We start from the raw sequence: 15,199 nt of genomic DNA, 5'->3' as shown, positions 1-15,199 counted from the left end.
AAAACAGTCAACCGGGTTAATACAACCAAACAAAAAAAAAGTTTGGCTACAACGCGAATGTTCAGGATTTATTGTATAAATAAAAATGGTCTCGTTAACGTTTAAATTCCGTATAATGATACTTTATTGTTAAACCCTTAAATTTGTTTTAGTTTCAACACCTATAGGTGAGGGGGAAACACACATTTGACTGTGAGCAGGGGCAGAAATAGAAATAGAAATGATGGTGTAGTAACAGGGAGAATCACATCCTCCTCTCCTCTCCGTCTCTTCTCCATTTCTTGTCATCTCCCTCATTAATTTCCATGACGGATGCTGACTCTGCCTCACTCTCTCACCTCATTTATCTCCCTGTTTATCCTCTCTTTACTGCTCTACCTCATTCTTATCCTGTATTTCTGTTTCTCAGCTACTTCTACCCTCTTCTTCTCTACCAATCACCCAATTTATGAACTGGTCTTCCCAACAACACACTCTCCTTTGTGTGTCTAAAACAGAATCAGGACGAGAGTGAAAGCCCTTCATGTGTAGACGTTGAGGATCAGTGTCTGATCTGTCGGGAAACACTTTTCATGTGGGTCACTGAGAAGGGGAACGAACGATGAGCTTTGCAGGTAACATGTAAAAATAATCATGTGAGGATAAAAAAAAAATGTGGCCGCTCACTAGTAGACGAACCAAAAAAACATCATATTTTGAAGGTGTTAACTGCTTTACTTTATGCTTAGACAGTCTTATAAATGATCCAAAAAGTATATAATCAAATTGTAATTTTTTTGGCCTCAAAACTATAACCAAAAAATGCAATCAATCTTTATTCTTTGAAAAGCTGCTGTCTGTGTGTTCAAATGTATAATTAAATGATTTCTCATTTGAATGTTTCATAATTCTGACTGGAGAGGCACCAGCAGCTCTGGTTTCCTTCCACACTAAAAGCAACAACTGGGTTTTGTTTAATGGTGAGTCCTAATATAAACTACAGTGAACCTGACACCAAACCACCAAACACCACAGTCCATAGAGAACATCAGTAGTTTCAGTTCAGAGGGACACAGCAGTGGTTAATGCTCCCATCACTGAGTTCAGACTGTTTGCAACTTCACCATTTAAAACCACGTTTGTTTGTTTTTAATTCACCTCAGTGACCCAGAATGACGAGACAAAGCAGCAGAAGACCACCTTCTCTGAACATTGACTTTCTCATAGGTTAAGTATTGGTAACCAGTATTAATTTGAAATAAATAATACGCAGACAGGATGGTAAAACAAATTGTATTTAGTGGTTAAAGAAAGCTGTGAACTAATGTTTTGTGTGGTGAAGATAATTAGTGTGTAATTAGATCACTCTCCCACATCAAACTCCATGGAGATAATTAGCACTTTTACAACACAGTGTAGAGCAGTTGTTGATTCACTGTTGCCTCGATCAGAGAGGTTAAACGTGTTGTTCCGTGACCTCACTGTTTGGAATCCGGTCTATAAATTTACTTCAGTAACACAAACAAAACCACATTAGGAAGCAGTGGACCAGCAGCGCCTCCTGTGTATGTCCATTACTACAATATGAAAAGGTTCTTTATGGACTATCAGCAGGTTGAGGCAACACAAAACCAGGTTCAGGTGTGTCAAACACTAAATCATTTCAAGACTGTCTTCTGTATTGACGGGATACCCAGGTCCTGTTGTACTGACTTTTGGCTGTAGGTTTGTTCACGATCAGGTCACATTGTTGTTGTTGTGTGAAGAGCGAGCGGGAGGGTAAACAAATCCAGTTTTAATAAGAGCTTGTAGCTCATAATCCTCGCCTGCCAGCAGGTGAGACATACACACACACACACACACACACACACACACAGAGACAGAGCAGCTGTCGCCTGTTTCTCCAAAGGAAAGATGGATCCAACACGAACACTGAGCATCTTTGGGAAGTGAGCCAGGAAAGAGAGGAGGAGGAGACGTTTATGCAAATCACAGGAGGTGAAAGAAAACAAGGTACACAATTAGTGGAAATGTGGCTGCCAGTGGAGAAACAACAGCAAACGATCCTAGTCATTTTTCACAGAGTTAGCTGAAAATGTATAGCTTTGTAAAAGTCTTGCTCCCTCACTAGACAAACCCACAGAGCAATTATACAGTAGCTTAATGGGACAAAGTAGCTGCTGCTCTACTGCTGCCTCCTGTGGTCAGTGTGTGTCACTGCACATGACCTAAATGAACTAATTCAAACACTGAAGCTGCAGAAGTAAAAATGTAAACTAATTGATTATGGAAGCGGTGGATCAATGACCTGAAACTGTTTTTCATGTAGTGTTAGAGTTTAGGAGCAACTATTTGCTTAAAGTTAATGTTTTTGTTTTACAAATCAACTGCACACAATCAAATAGTGAAACCACGACTATCATTACATATTGTAGATCAAAGCAATTTTTTTTGTAAAATAAGTGGGGGAAAAAAAGGTCTTATTTCGGAAGTGTCCACCATGGCAGCCATTTTTTGCCTCTTTCCTAAGGGCTTTAGTTGCACATTTCACCTAAAAGCAACGCTTGTGATAAATCAGTAGGATATAAACCATAAGTTATTTTTTATTACGATTCTATTTGTCTGGTTTTATGGAGAAAAAAAATCCTAAAATGGCTGCAGGAGCCGCTGAGTCTGCTCCAAACCTCTGCTTTCTCCAACCATCAGTCTGTCATCACTCTTGTTCTCTCCTCCCCCTCACTTTCTGCATCTCCTTCTTCCACCTCGTTCCACATTCTTCAGTTTGTTTCCCTCTCTCTATCTCTCTCTCTCTCTTTCTGTGCGCCTCCTCTCTTTGTCTTCTTCCTCCTCCTTATCCTCCACTCCTGCTCCTTATGAAGTGTGAAAAATGATCGTCTGGAGGGATGAAGTGGACAGGATTCGCCCGAAGCGTAAATGGCCTGACAAAATGAAGCGCGGCCTTCCTCGCTATCCATCACTGCAGCAAGGCGACGGTGCTGGGGATCTGTGAAAGGTGCTGCCTTATTGATTACTGGTTGTAACTGCACAGCGTCTGATTCGGTGGCAGTGGTGGAGGAGAAGAAGAAAAAAAAATCCTCCTGTGATAGATTTTAAATGGTGAAATATTGATCTGTGTCCAGGCCAAGGCCTGGTCGAGCGCAGCCGCAGCCATTTGTTGGACACCGGGCTGCACTGGCCGCCATTAGTCAATCTGACAGTGCGGAAAAATGAAAGAGGGAGAAAGAAAAAGAAAAAAAGGAGGAAAAACAGAAGGCAGAGGAAGAGAAATAAAAAAAAAATCACCATTTCCGTCAATTTAAGATAAACTAAATTTACATGGATTCAGATCAAAAATGTGGATGTTTTTTTCTCTACATAAAAGATACCTTAGCCTTGTTGTTTCAGGCCTGGTATTTCAACAATGCTCTACATTTATTTTTTGGGAAAAAAAACAAGTTCCAACATGTCTTCTACAGCCAACGACCAGGCTCCTATGGAACAGTACCAGCCCTCAACTGAAATATGTGATTTCATGTATAAGGGGGAGGGTGCAAATTAAATCAAACCATTTAAAAAACACAGAGTTTCTGTCCTTTAACAACAATAGATGCAATTGGTAAAATTTTAATATTACAAAGGAGAAGCAAAATGATCCACTGCAGGCTGTACTCTGAGATTTTGTACAAGAAAACGTCTACTGTAAGCACAACAACTAATTTTCAAGGAAATAAAATCACGTGATTGGCTAAAAGATCATTGTGCCCAAAATAATAGTATTAAGTTAAACAACATATGTTTTGAATCAAAAATATTTCTCTGTATTATTTCCCTTAAGCTCTAGGAGCCAGTTTCTATGACTGGTGATCGTCCAAACGACCAGCTTTTATGTGCTGAAGTATTATCAGAGTACAGTAAAAATTGTTACTTTTCATCAGAGCGCATAACAAAGTTTTATTCAGATTTATCTCTGGTTGACCACAGGAGGCAACAGTGAACCTGCAGCTCTTTTTCTTTGCAGTCAAAAATGTTTATGTGACTAGAGGAAGAAGCAAAAACAAAACATGTCCAGGATCATTAGGACCTCACAAAAAGTATATATATATATATATAAAGTATATATAAGTACTGTATCTACATTTAACTAAAGCAAACTGCAGTTGTTTATCCACTACTGCTCTCATTAGTGAACTTGAAACATGGAATGTATTTGAAAAAAAAAAATCCCAATCAATTAGCAGGGTTTGTAGTTAAATAATTGTCAATCATTTTTATCAAAAGATATATAACAAGCAAAGTTCTCAATTCAAATTAAATCTGATTAACGATCGAATCAATATAAAAGTGAACTTAAACATCCGAATATTTATTTCTTGTCTATATTTGTCCGTGCATTTTTCTTCATTCTCATCTGGTTGAATATTAGCCAGCTTTACCATTTGCCTTTCCAGGGTTTTTGTAGTTAACATTAGCTGGTTTTACATTGAGGCGATACAGTAGGCTTAATGTTGCATGGCAAGAAAACATTCTGTAGTAAAACTTGCATACCACCATGTGCTTATTCGCAACCAAAAGTTGGTTTTTATTGTAATTGTTTTTTTAAAGACAACATGCCGTCCAGAAAGCAATGCAGTAATAATGCAGTAAAATGCAGAAACTATATCCATAACTATTTTCTTTCATATTGAAATAGAAAGCACAAAAGGCAAACTTGTAAAAGAAAAGGGTAATATAAGTCAGTCTTGGTGACTCATATAATCAAAAAACATTTTTTATAAATTTACCCAGATGTGAAAATGTTAGTGTTGAAGATGATGGCGCTGTTACAGCTGCGTTCAGCAGCAGCAGTATTCAGATTGGGCTGATGTTCAGCTCGACTCGCCTCGAAGAGGAAGCAGGAGTGAAAATGTGACGCTGAAAACTCCATTAGGTTGAATCAGTCACTCAGTCACTGAAGTGTAGTCTGCAGATCTGTAAATCTGTGCCTCTGTTTCAGCTCCAGTGAAGAAAACAATAAGGTGAGTGTGAGATTGTACTGAGCATTGCACACACAGACATGCACGCACACATGCACACACAGACATGCACGCACACACACACACATACACACACGGTCTGGCTTCTGTGATCCAGGTCAAATTAAACACTGACATGTGAACCTGTCAGATACGCAGTGCTCAAGGTGTGTGTGCATAGGAGTGTGTGTATATATAATATAATGCAGAGTAACTCAAAAAGAAAAACAAAATCTACCCCACTTAATGATGTCATCATAAGATCTGTCTCTATTTAAAGAGGTATCAAGTTAGATAAAATTACTCTTTTGTATTTCTTTGCTAGACCTTCTGAGAACTCACCAAAATAGTTTTAAACTAGGTTTCCAATATCTCAGAGTGGTTAAAACACCAAAAAGTAAGGCAACAACAACACCAACAATAATAATAATAGGAGTAAGGCAACAACAACACCAATAATAATAATAATAGTATTAATAATAAAATAGGCAAAGAGCTAGAAAGAACAGGAATAGGTTTGCTGACGGACCCTAAACTATTTTGCTAAAAGCCAGAAAAGGCTTTAGTTCAATAAAGCCAAAGGATATTGGACTATTAGCTTAAAGCCACTACACTGCTAGCCACTACGTAGGGTAGTTGAACAGGCAAAAACTACATTTAATATGAAATAATTAAAGGCAAGTTGAAAGCTAGAAAAAAATGTAAAAAAGCAGCTGCAGTAACACTCATATGTAGCAAGATTAAGGGAAAGGTAACACTAACAGCTAATATTTGGGCTGAACTGGCAAAAAGAAAGCCTTAGCCAGGAAGCTCATAATGGTTAGCTTAAGGACTGACTAGAAAAAAAGAGAATTATTTAATATTAGTTAAAAAAAAAAGGAGGAACAAACAGGAGCCACCAGATAAGTGCCAACATATTCAGCTGCAGGTAGGTGTAGGTGTAGTGTTAGTGTTGGCCATAATTTGCACAAATTGACTTAATTCTTAGGCATGGCATTACTCAAAGCAGCAAAACATCAAAAGGCAAATGATCCAAAATGTTCTTGAAACATTTTCCACAGAAACAAAAAGCATCTGCTAAAAAGCTTAAGACTATGATTTACTACAGAATATTAGTGTGGTAAAAACAGATCTTTGTCTCCATGTGTCTGGCTATGAGACGTGTGCGCACACACACGCTCACACACACACACACACACACACAAACACACACACAGAGAGATAGACAGTAAAGTGAATGGATTAGGAGTGTGTCCGCTCGTCCTAATCTGTTGGACACTAAAAATCTGACTGAGGCCGAGCAGGTGCAAGACACTTGTCTAAGGAATGTGCAGTAGGAAAACTCAGACCTCCCACCACGATTAAATGAACGTATGTGTGTGTTCGCCACCTGTTCATGTCCTAATTTCAGTTTCCAAACATTGCGTTAAATATTTTGATCTCAAAAAAAGATAATACCCCTTCTATGGGGTATAAGACTCCAAAACCCCTCAAGAAAATCAACAACTTTAGCATCACAGCACACTTTAGCTACTGGTCTACTGTGACCATGACCAAATGTGTTAGTGATGTTAATGTTTGGAATCCTTTGTTGGTTCAGATTTACCCTAGTGTTACACAATAACAACACAAGGTGGCAGACGTTCAGTAGTTCCTGTGTCTTCACAAAATATAAAAGCTGACATTCTCAAAAAGGTTTGGTATTTCCCACCAGACTAAAAACTGGACAAAAAGCTAAATGTTCCCTTACAAGTCAAATGAAAACAACAATTTTAACATTGAAGCAAAAAGGGCGTGTTAATATTTTGCTGCCTAAACAGGTTAATTTTAATATAACACTTTTATTGCAGTGTTTAAAATTCAACACTAGTTTCATTTTGTTAGTGACACATTTTTATCAATAGCAGCCACATATTCTTCTATAGCTTCTATATTTTCCTGAGTTAAAATCTCTGTCTCTATGGACTATGGTATGGGTGTGTTTGTAACAACGCAGGGTTGTTAAAGAGTGGCTCAGCGAAGCCTTATGATATTTTAGAGTTAATTACTGAGACTGTATGGTGGTGAGCTAGACCACTTTTTATGGTCAGTAAATGTAAAATGAAAACATGGGATATTCACAACGATGAGCTTTTTCCAAATGTACAATGGGAATGTCGAAGCTGAAGATCCCTCTCAGGGGCTTCTCTTTTTGTTGTCCTGGCCTCGCTCTGTTCCTCCAGTTTATTATCTCTCTCCTATTTAATCCCTCCTCACCCTCCTCTCCCAGCTCTCAGTCAGCAGTATCTCCCCCCCTCGGCCTCTCAGCTTCGCCCTATTACAGCAAGAGCAGATAAGAGAAGAGAGAGGGCGCCGACTGACAGGAAAACCCAAATTAATTTACAAGCAGCAACAGCGTAGCTTGCGCCGATAGAACAGTCTTCATACGACATCAAGAGACCGAAGAGCGAAGGAAACAACGGGGGAAGGGAGGGGAGATAGAGATGGAGACATGGCCTGGAAATAAACCACGGGTTTTAAAAATTACATTTTTTCTGCCTTAGCAAGCATTTAGCCTTCTTCTTGCTAATGTAATGTTTTGTTTTAGAGTTTTTTTGTCACTCTTCTTTAGCCTTTTTGCTAAATGCTAGCCATCGTCTGGCTAAATGTATTTGTGTTGTGGGTAATTGTAAAGTAAAATTGCTGGGGTTTTATCTATTTTGGTTATGATTTGTTTTTTCTTGACAAAGTAAGAGTCTGTAGCAATTTAATCTTATAATTTTTATTATCATGAAATTATGAACAATCTTCAGCTTTTCCTGGGTTGTTAAGTATTTGGATGAATACTGTCTTATTTTTTTAACTGTATGACATTGCTATTTTGGGTATTATCTGATTTACAGATTACGTGTGATTTTTTGCTGGTATTAATTGTTTGAGATCAAATTTTTTGCTGAATTGTTTTTAATTTTGTGTTAAATTATATGTATTTTTGGGGTAATATTTAGTTGCCTTTTTTAAGAAGAATCGTCTTAAACTTCAGGACTAGAATGGAATATACTTTTATACAAAAGCGGAGTAATCCAGTTAAAAACAGCTTTTGGGTTTTTTTTAAACTCTGTTTGGTTTTTTACATAAAATATCAATGATACAAAGCTAGGATTTTGACAAAAAAAAGGGTACTTTACATCATTGAATACATAATGAGGACAGAAGGATTAAAGAATAAACATATGAAATCTCAAAAACAGAGTACACTACAATTACAAAAAAAAAAAAAAAAGGAAATCAGTACAGTGCACTTTAAACACCTTATTACTCAGGTTCATCTTCAAAACTTTGTTTCTCCTTTAACCAGCCCTTTGTTGTTATTAGTTTTATACAGTGAATAAATATTAATTTCAGCTGGCAATTTGTTCCAGAGTTGACCAAAATTTAAAATCTATTCTAAATTCTAAACTCTGCTTATTTTTTACACTGATTTCTTGGCATATTCTTGCATTAGCTTTAAATGGTAATTTTATTCATCTATATTGAATGAGCCATTTTATAAAGACGGATAATAGAAAATAGGCTTTTCACAATTACAACAATAATATCATTAGGCCACAATTACTCTGGTGAGGATAATCATGACAGAAATTATATCTTATCATCCCGTCACGCCTATAAGCTGGAAACCTATTTACCCCATTTATCTCTCCCTCTCACACTGACACCCACACACCCACACACACACACACACTGCAGTTATTTGTCATGCAGCCTGGACTCTCCACTGAGAGGCCTTCACCTATCAGCCACTATTTGTCCCCATGTCACCAGCTGCAGATAAATCTACTCTGCAGCATCCTTGTTTAAATCCGCCCCCTATTACGACCAGGTCCGGCCCTCTCATCATCATCATCACATGATCTCACACACACCTCTGACCCCTGCACTTGTTTCTAATTAACCCCTCACACGCTGTATATGGAGCCTCAATTCCCTCATGGCAATAAACAGAGCTGACTATAATCCCATTAGCAGCCAGGGTGGAGTGGAGGCAGGGAATAAGGATGGACGTGGATGAAACATAGGGACAGAATGCTTTCACATGTAACAAAAACTGCTTTGACCCTGTGTTTCTTAATTACAGGAAAGATATTTGAGAGCAAATTTATTTCACCAAGAAAAAGACTTTCCATAAAAGTCCCTGCAACTGTACCTCACTGTTTGACATTGTTCTTGTCCCTCAACAAAAGTTGACAGAAAATCAGCAACTTAGCTCACAGGTTCCCAGGAGATGCTGGTCTACTGCTGCCTCTTGTGGTCCATTTGTGTCTCTGAGATAAATGTAAGTTTTTATTTTTAAAAAACTAATTTCAGAAAATAACACACAGAAAATAACACAAAGAGGAGTGGATTAACGACCCCTGTCTTGTATTTAAAAAAGCAAACAAATCTATGTACACTAGTGTGGGAGAGTGAAGGAGAAAACTGAATGCTGTATATAAAATTGCAAACTGTTCATAGCACCAAAGCCCCCAATAAGAAATTAATAATGTTATAGCACTGATAACAACAATGGTTTCTTATTAACTGCCTTCTTACCAAATAGTTCAGATGATTTATTATAGAACTTTGGGGTTTGAAATCTTGTCTGAATTCATTTCAGTGACACAAAGTGATCACACGAGGCAGCAGTAGACACGCTGCGCCTGTGTCTCAGTCAGCGAGAATACTGATGTTTTCTAAGAACTTCAGTGTAGTTTTTCACAAACTTGACTGATGAAAAATCTATCTAGCAGTGAAAAGGGGAGGAAAACACATTTTGAAGATATAATAGACTTTGTCTGATTTTTTTTTCTTTTTTTGTAAATTTGAACAGACATGGCAGCATTTATGTAAAAAACAGCAGTGGAAAAGTTCATCACTAAGGTCTTTTACTGTAAAACAGATTTAAAACCTGATGGGTCTCCAACAGAAGATTTTAATAATGTGTTGGAAAAATAAAAAGCCCATTGTTCTCACCAGGAAGTGATGAGTAATTACACTCATGTTGGTGCATTTAAACGCATTGTCTTTCTCCACATTAAAACAAAGAACGTCTTCTTTTTCATGTGGAGATGTGTGCGTTTTTTCATATTCACTGGCAGAGCTCCAGAATTGCAAACCCCCCCAAAAAACAAAAGGCTTTTTAGGCAAATGAACAATAAGACATGCATCATGTTTTGTCATCTATTCTTTAGTTTTTGGAGCTGGATCCACACAAAACACTGGCTCATTTCCAGATGGTTCACATGTGGAGAAGGTCACAGCAACCGCTTTCCACTTCTGATGGAATTAAACCAGGCCATGAAGCTTCTACAGTTTTCCCTTCAATCACAAATTCTAATAAAGAACCATTATATGAAAAACAGGCTCAAAAACAAACTTTAGAAGCTGATAAATTCTACCGTATCCATGCCACAACACCAGTGCAGTATTATCATCCACATCAAGCAGCAGGAGCTACAGTACCAGTGATCTGGAAATGTTTTCCTACCCCAAAAGACATTTTCGCCAGCCATAGAAACAGTTTGTATTTTAACTACTGGAACTAGTACAAGTTCATTTAAAAATGGAGAACTAAAAGATGTGCACAGTTAGCACAAAAATAAATTCCCAAAATCCCCCTGCAGAAATTAGTAATACCAGATAATACTAAGTCTACCAGGAACAATGTATATTTCATTTGCAAGAAGAAGCACCTTCAACAAACTTATGCTTTGTGTCACTGACATAAGTATGATAATATTTTCAACAATAAGGACCAGGAATGAGGGACATTATACAAACTGGTGATTCCTCCACGGAAACATGTGCCACAAATACGTGCATTATTCACACCAGGAACAAACTCTAAATACGTCACGGTGGGTCTTTGGACTGTGTGCTGCAGAGCCTTAAAACAAGCTTGGATTTCTTTGAATTTTCTGACACCTGGTGGCTAATACGCAGTAGTACATGTGTGTACATATTTTTACATTTAAACTCAAATACAACCCTGTTGAAAAAACAAACTAAAGAAAACACAAAAAGGTGTCGCGTGCTGACCTGCAAATTACAGGTGATCGGTTTCTTTTTTCTATTAAAACTTTTTTTAAAAACTTTTGTTTATGGTTTTATAGTTCAGTTTACTGTGCAGCGAATCATACTTTTGATCACGTCATAACTTGATGAGTCTAAGATCAACATGATGAAAAGACAAAGGTTTCTAGAAGAAAATTATGATAAATCTGTCTGTTCTAGGAACAGACACAGATTGATTTTCAAACTTGCAGCAGATAATAAATCAAGGTAGTGAACAACCAGCTGATCAGTGACGCCACCGTTTATCATCATTAAAGGAGGGAACATTGTTTCATTAGGTTATTAAATGAGTCACAGCCATCACTGCTGTGATTGTGGCAGGTTTCAAAGAAAAAATAAATAATTACAATTATGTATTCCAAAACGCAGAACGTCTGTGCCTAACAGTAAAGAGAATGTATTTGATAAATACTTTTCAGAAATACCTTCATATGACAAATACAAGTAAAGAATGAAAGCAGGATTTTTTAAAGACAGCAACAATATCCTCAACAAACTGAGCAAAAACAAGGACGGTGACAGCAGCAGTGTGACAGTATCATCAACAGCGGCGGCAGCTAAAGTTGACCAACGGTAGCAACAGCCCAACAGACACACTAACAACTGGCGCGTCAACAGAAATAGTTAAATTGACTTGCAATTTAACTATTTCTGTTGACGCGCCAGTTGTTACTGTACAAATAAGACAAAGCAAAAGTAAGTAGAGCAATTGTAGGAACAACAGCGGAAAAGACACAATAACATCAGCAGCAACACAATAACAGACACAAAAACCCCACCGTATATAGCTTCTTTTTTCTTTTCTTTTTTTACAACCGTTCATCATTAGCCAATTAGCATAAGGGAATGGGACTCACCGGTCTGACGTTTTTCTTCTGTTGCTTTATCTCTTTTTTTTTCTTGCGCCTCTTGTTACTGTCGTTGTTTTTATTATTGTTATCAGCGCCTTTCCCATCATCATCACCAGTTTTGAATGAAGGTTTTCTTCGAATTTTGACTTCATAAAAACCAAAGTTGTACATAGCTGGAAAGCTAGGTCATCTTCAATCACTTCCGTTGCACTACACCTGCAGCTTCACCTCACAGCTCAGCAAAACTACAGTACTCTTTCTAACCACACTGACTTTGCGCTATCTGCTAAAAGAATTGAGTGGGGGCGCTGTTAAGCAATTAGAGAAACAACAGGAAGGCAGACATTTTTTGTCTGTTTACTGTGGAGAGGAGTGTTTTTTACGAGACGTTCGAACATTTTATATGGGTAATACCATTTTTTTATTGGATGAAATGACTATTGGTAAATTTATATCAACAAACGAACATTTTACAATAATTCCTAAAAGTGAAAAAAAAATACAACAAAGAGAAGAATGATGTTCAGGACACTTAAAACTTGGCCAAAATACATTTAAATATAGTTTAAAGTAGCACAATTACTGATTTTTTAAATAAATATTAAAGGCAACCAAACACAGCATGGTGTATTTGTAATAAAATTATTACAATTAAAGGAGTAGTTTCATTTTTCCTACTATCTTCGTCGGGTTTTTGGTGTCTCTTTTGCTTTTGTCTTGGAAGACTTATCTGGACGTTTTGTTGCTGTGTCATGATTACTTTGAAGCATTTCGCTTTGTAAATCTTCCAACTGCAGTCTTAGCTGTACAATCTCACTAAGCAGAGACGTCTCCTGGTCCAGACTCTTCATCATCTGCTCCTCAGAAGCTTTCACAGCTTCTCGCACCAGTTCCATGATATTCTGCCGTCAACAAACTGGTTAATTACAACTAAGCACAATTCAACGTGGGTGATATTTTCTCTTCACAAGTATATTTCAAGTGTTTACCTCTTGGTCCAGCTGGTCATCTTCAGAATGTTCTTCAACTTGGACAGTGACTCTTAATCCTTCTCGCAGATTCCTTAGCTTCTCTTCCTTTATATGGAGTTTTGAAGAGACTTGTGCTATTTGGAGCTGACATTCCCACTCATGCTGTTCTGTGCCCTAAAAGAAAATGTCTGTAAACCCTTATGCTTCTGCTTCAACAAAGTTCATTAGGGAAATCAGTTTTTTTAGTTTCCTAGGACACAGAAGATGTCAGTCTCGTGATGCCTACTGTAGTCAGTTTGAGGTGAATTTTAACAAAAAACACACACACTCATTTATGACATTAAAATCAAGGTTGGCTTAAGGTGCAGTCAGTAACCCCCAAACCCAGAATTCTAAATAACCTAAAATCCTTCTTCAAATGAACAGGGGAAGTCTCTTCTCACCTGTGCCAAAGGTAGTGGTGTAGGTGGCAGCTGCAGCTCCAGCTGAAGCTTCTCAATGGTTATGTTTCCAGCTCCACTTACTACAGCCTGGAACAGTCTGTGTCGACTGACACATGTCTCAGTAAGAAAACGTGTGAATTCATGTCGTTGGAGGGGGGACAGGTTTGGAAGACAATCACAGAGAGCATCTCTGAGCAGAGACAAAAGTTTAGCTGCATCCACACCTGAAGAACAAAGGTCTAATAAACAAAGATCCAGAAAACCTGAGAGCAGGTTGTCAGGATTATGCTGTTGTTTTTTTTCTGTGGCTTTCTCACCATCCAATTTTGGGAAGATGGATTTAGCAGTGATGGCAGTTCGAGCCACGTCAGGCCAGGAGAGACCTCGAGACGCAGCAAACGTGGTGATGTCATACACAAACTCCTGATGAAAATCACAACGTTCTTCAGTGTACTCAGACCAGGAGAAGAGAAAAGAGAGAAGCCGCAGACCTTCAGCTCTCTGAAACAAAAATCACAACATATAACATATAATTCAAATATATTATACATAATCATGAACCAGGACATTCATTATTTAACTACATAAACATTTGAACTATCCTTTGTTCAAGTGTACCATTCTAGGATTGCATTTTCTAAAAACTGCAAATATTTTATATATTATATATATTTATTTCAATATACATTTTACTATTTCAAGTAAAGGTTTCACTGTTCATTTTACTATATACTTTATTTATATATACATCATATTATTTAATTGCTTCTTCTGTAGTTTGTAATTTTATGTGTTACGTTAACACCATGGTTACTTTTATTTTATTTAGAAGTTCACATTTTTATGATTTATCATATGATAAATAATTGTGTTATTTTAGATTAATTCTACCACAGATAATAATAATAATAATAATAATAATACTTAATAATACTTTTAATAGGTTATGTATTTGTTACCTTTGAGAAAGTATTCAACAGTCAGGAAAAGTTTCAAATATCATAACTGATTTTAAACCTAAATAATCTAATTGTTAGAATGTGCATTAATAAAAAAAATTAAATGTTTAATTTACTTATACAATACTGAAAATACATTCCATGTTTAAGGTGTAATTTAAATATCCTTTTAGACATTTACTAAATTAGCTTTATTTGTTAGAATTAAATCTCGTCTTAAATGCTACTGGTATAAAAAAATGTAATGTCAACCATGTAAAAAAAATTACATTATACCTTTTTGAACACTTTTTGAACACGAACAATTAAAACAGCATTGTGCATATTGTATTTGACCATTATTTCAGTCAGTAAATACTTTTCTTGCAGTTCTTGAAAGAACGTCCATTAACACATGGGTGCAGCGCTCATGTACCTGCAGCTTCATTAACTGTGTTAACGCTGGAACAAGACGAGTTAGGTCCTCGTCATTTTCATCCATTTTCTACGACCAAATCGGCATGTAAAGACCGTTTTCCTCCACTGTTACCATAGGAGACAGACGCCAGCACATTGTTCACGCATTGACGTCACATCCGTCGGACGTCTAGCGCTGGAGAAACCGGAAATAACAGGTGAGAATCGCAAACTGCCAAAACAAAACACATCTTTTTTTAATTAATGTCTTCGATCCTTTGTTCTATTGAGATGTGTTGATTTACAGAATTCTTAGGTTTTCAGAAAACTTTGTGTCTTTAAAAGGCATCAGTTTTTCTGAGGCTATTATTATTTAGTCGTGGTGTGAATCATTTCCTTTCTTCCACATTAAATTAAGTATGCGGTATATACATTATTAATGTAAATATAGTTGTCATGACCTGACCTAATGTGATTTCAAAATTTCATTCAACG

General features: G+C 37.0%; 1 protein-coding gene across 3 annotated transcripts; it reads right to left on the bottom strand.

The window, feature by feature from the left end:
• Nucleotides 1-511: 511 nt before the first annotated feature.
• c14h8orf74 (chromosome 14 C8orf74 homolog) lies at nucleotides 512-15,163 on the bottom strand. Of its 3 annotated transcripts, none has more exons than XR_003051785.1 (6): nucleotides 14,724-15,163; nucleotides 13,667-13,850; nucleotides 13,350-13,573; nucleotides 12,925-13,080; nucleotides 11,942-12,837; nucleotides 512-3,190 (listed from the first exon to the last, which is right to left on the bottom strand). XR_003051785.1 is itself a non-coding variant. In XM_025062526.1 (5 exons), the coding sequence occupies exons 1-5, from the start codon at nucleotides 14,787-14,789 to the stop codon at nucleotides 12,613-12,615; spliced, it is 855 nt and encodes a 284-aa protein (XP_024918294.1). In that variant the 5' UTR covers nucleotides 14,790-15,163; the 3' UTR covers nucleotides 11,385-12,612. The 3 variants fall into 3 exon arrangements, 1 of the variants encoding a protein (XP_024918294.1); XR_003051786.1 differs by lacking the exon at nucleotides 512-3,190 and adding an exon at nucleotides 4,744-4,972; XM_025062526.1 differs by lacking the exon at nucleotides 512-3,190 and having other exon boundaries at nucleotides 11,385-12,837.
• Nucleotides 15,164-15,199: the final 36 nt, after the last annotated feature.

This window comes from Cynoglossus semilaevis, chromosome 14, assembly GCF_000523025.1.
Source record: "Cynoglossus semilaevis isolate Cse_v1.0 chromosome 14, Cse_v1.0, whole genome shotgun sequence".
NCBI lineage: Eukaryota > Metazoa > Chordata > Actinopteri > Pleuronectiformes > Cynoglossidae > Cynoglossus > Cynoglossus semilaevis.
Note: the sequence above shows the minus strand (reverse complement) of the source record. Positions and strands in the feature narration are given on the sequence as shown.

Coding starts and splice junctions, on each gene's coding strand:
- c14h8orf74 (XM_025062526.1), bottom strand. CDS start 14,789: ATGGATGAAAATGACGAGGACCTAACTCGTCTTGTTCCAGCGTTAACA. Junction 13,081..13,349: donor CACCACTACCTTTGGCACAG/GTGAGAAGAGAC, acceptor ATTTTCTTTTAG/GGCACAGAACAGCATGAGTG. Junction 12,838..12,924: donor ATGACCAGCTGGACCAAGAG/GTAAACACTTGA, acceptor TGTTGACGGCAG/AATATCATGGAACTGGTGCG.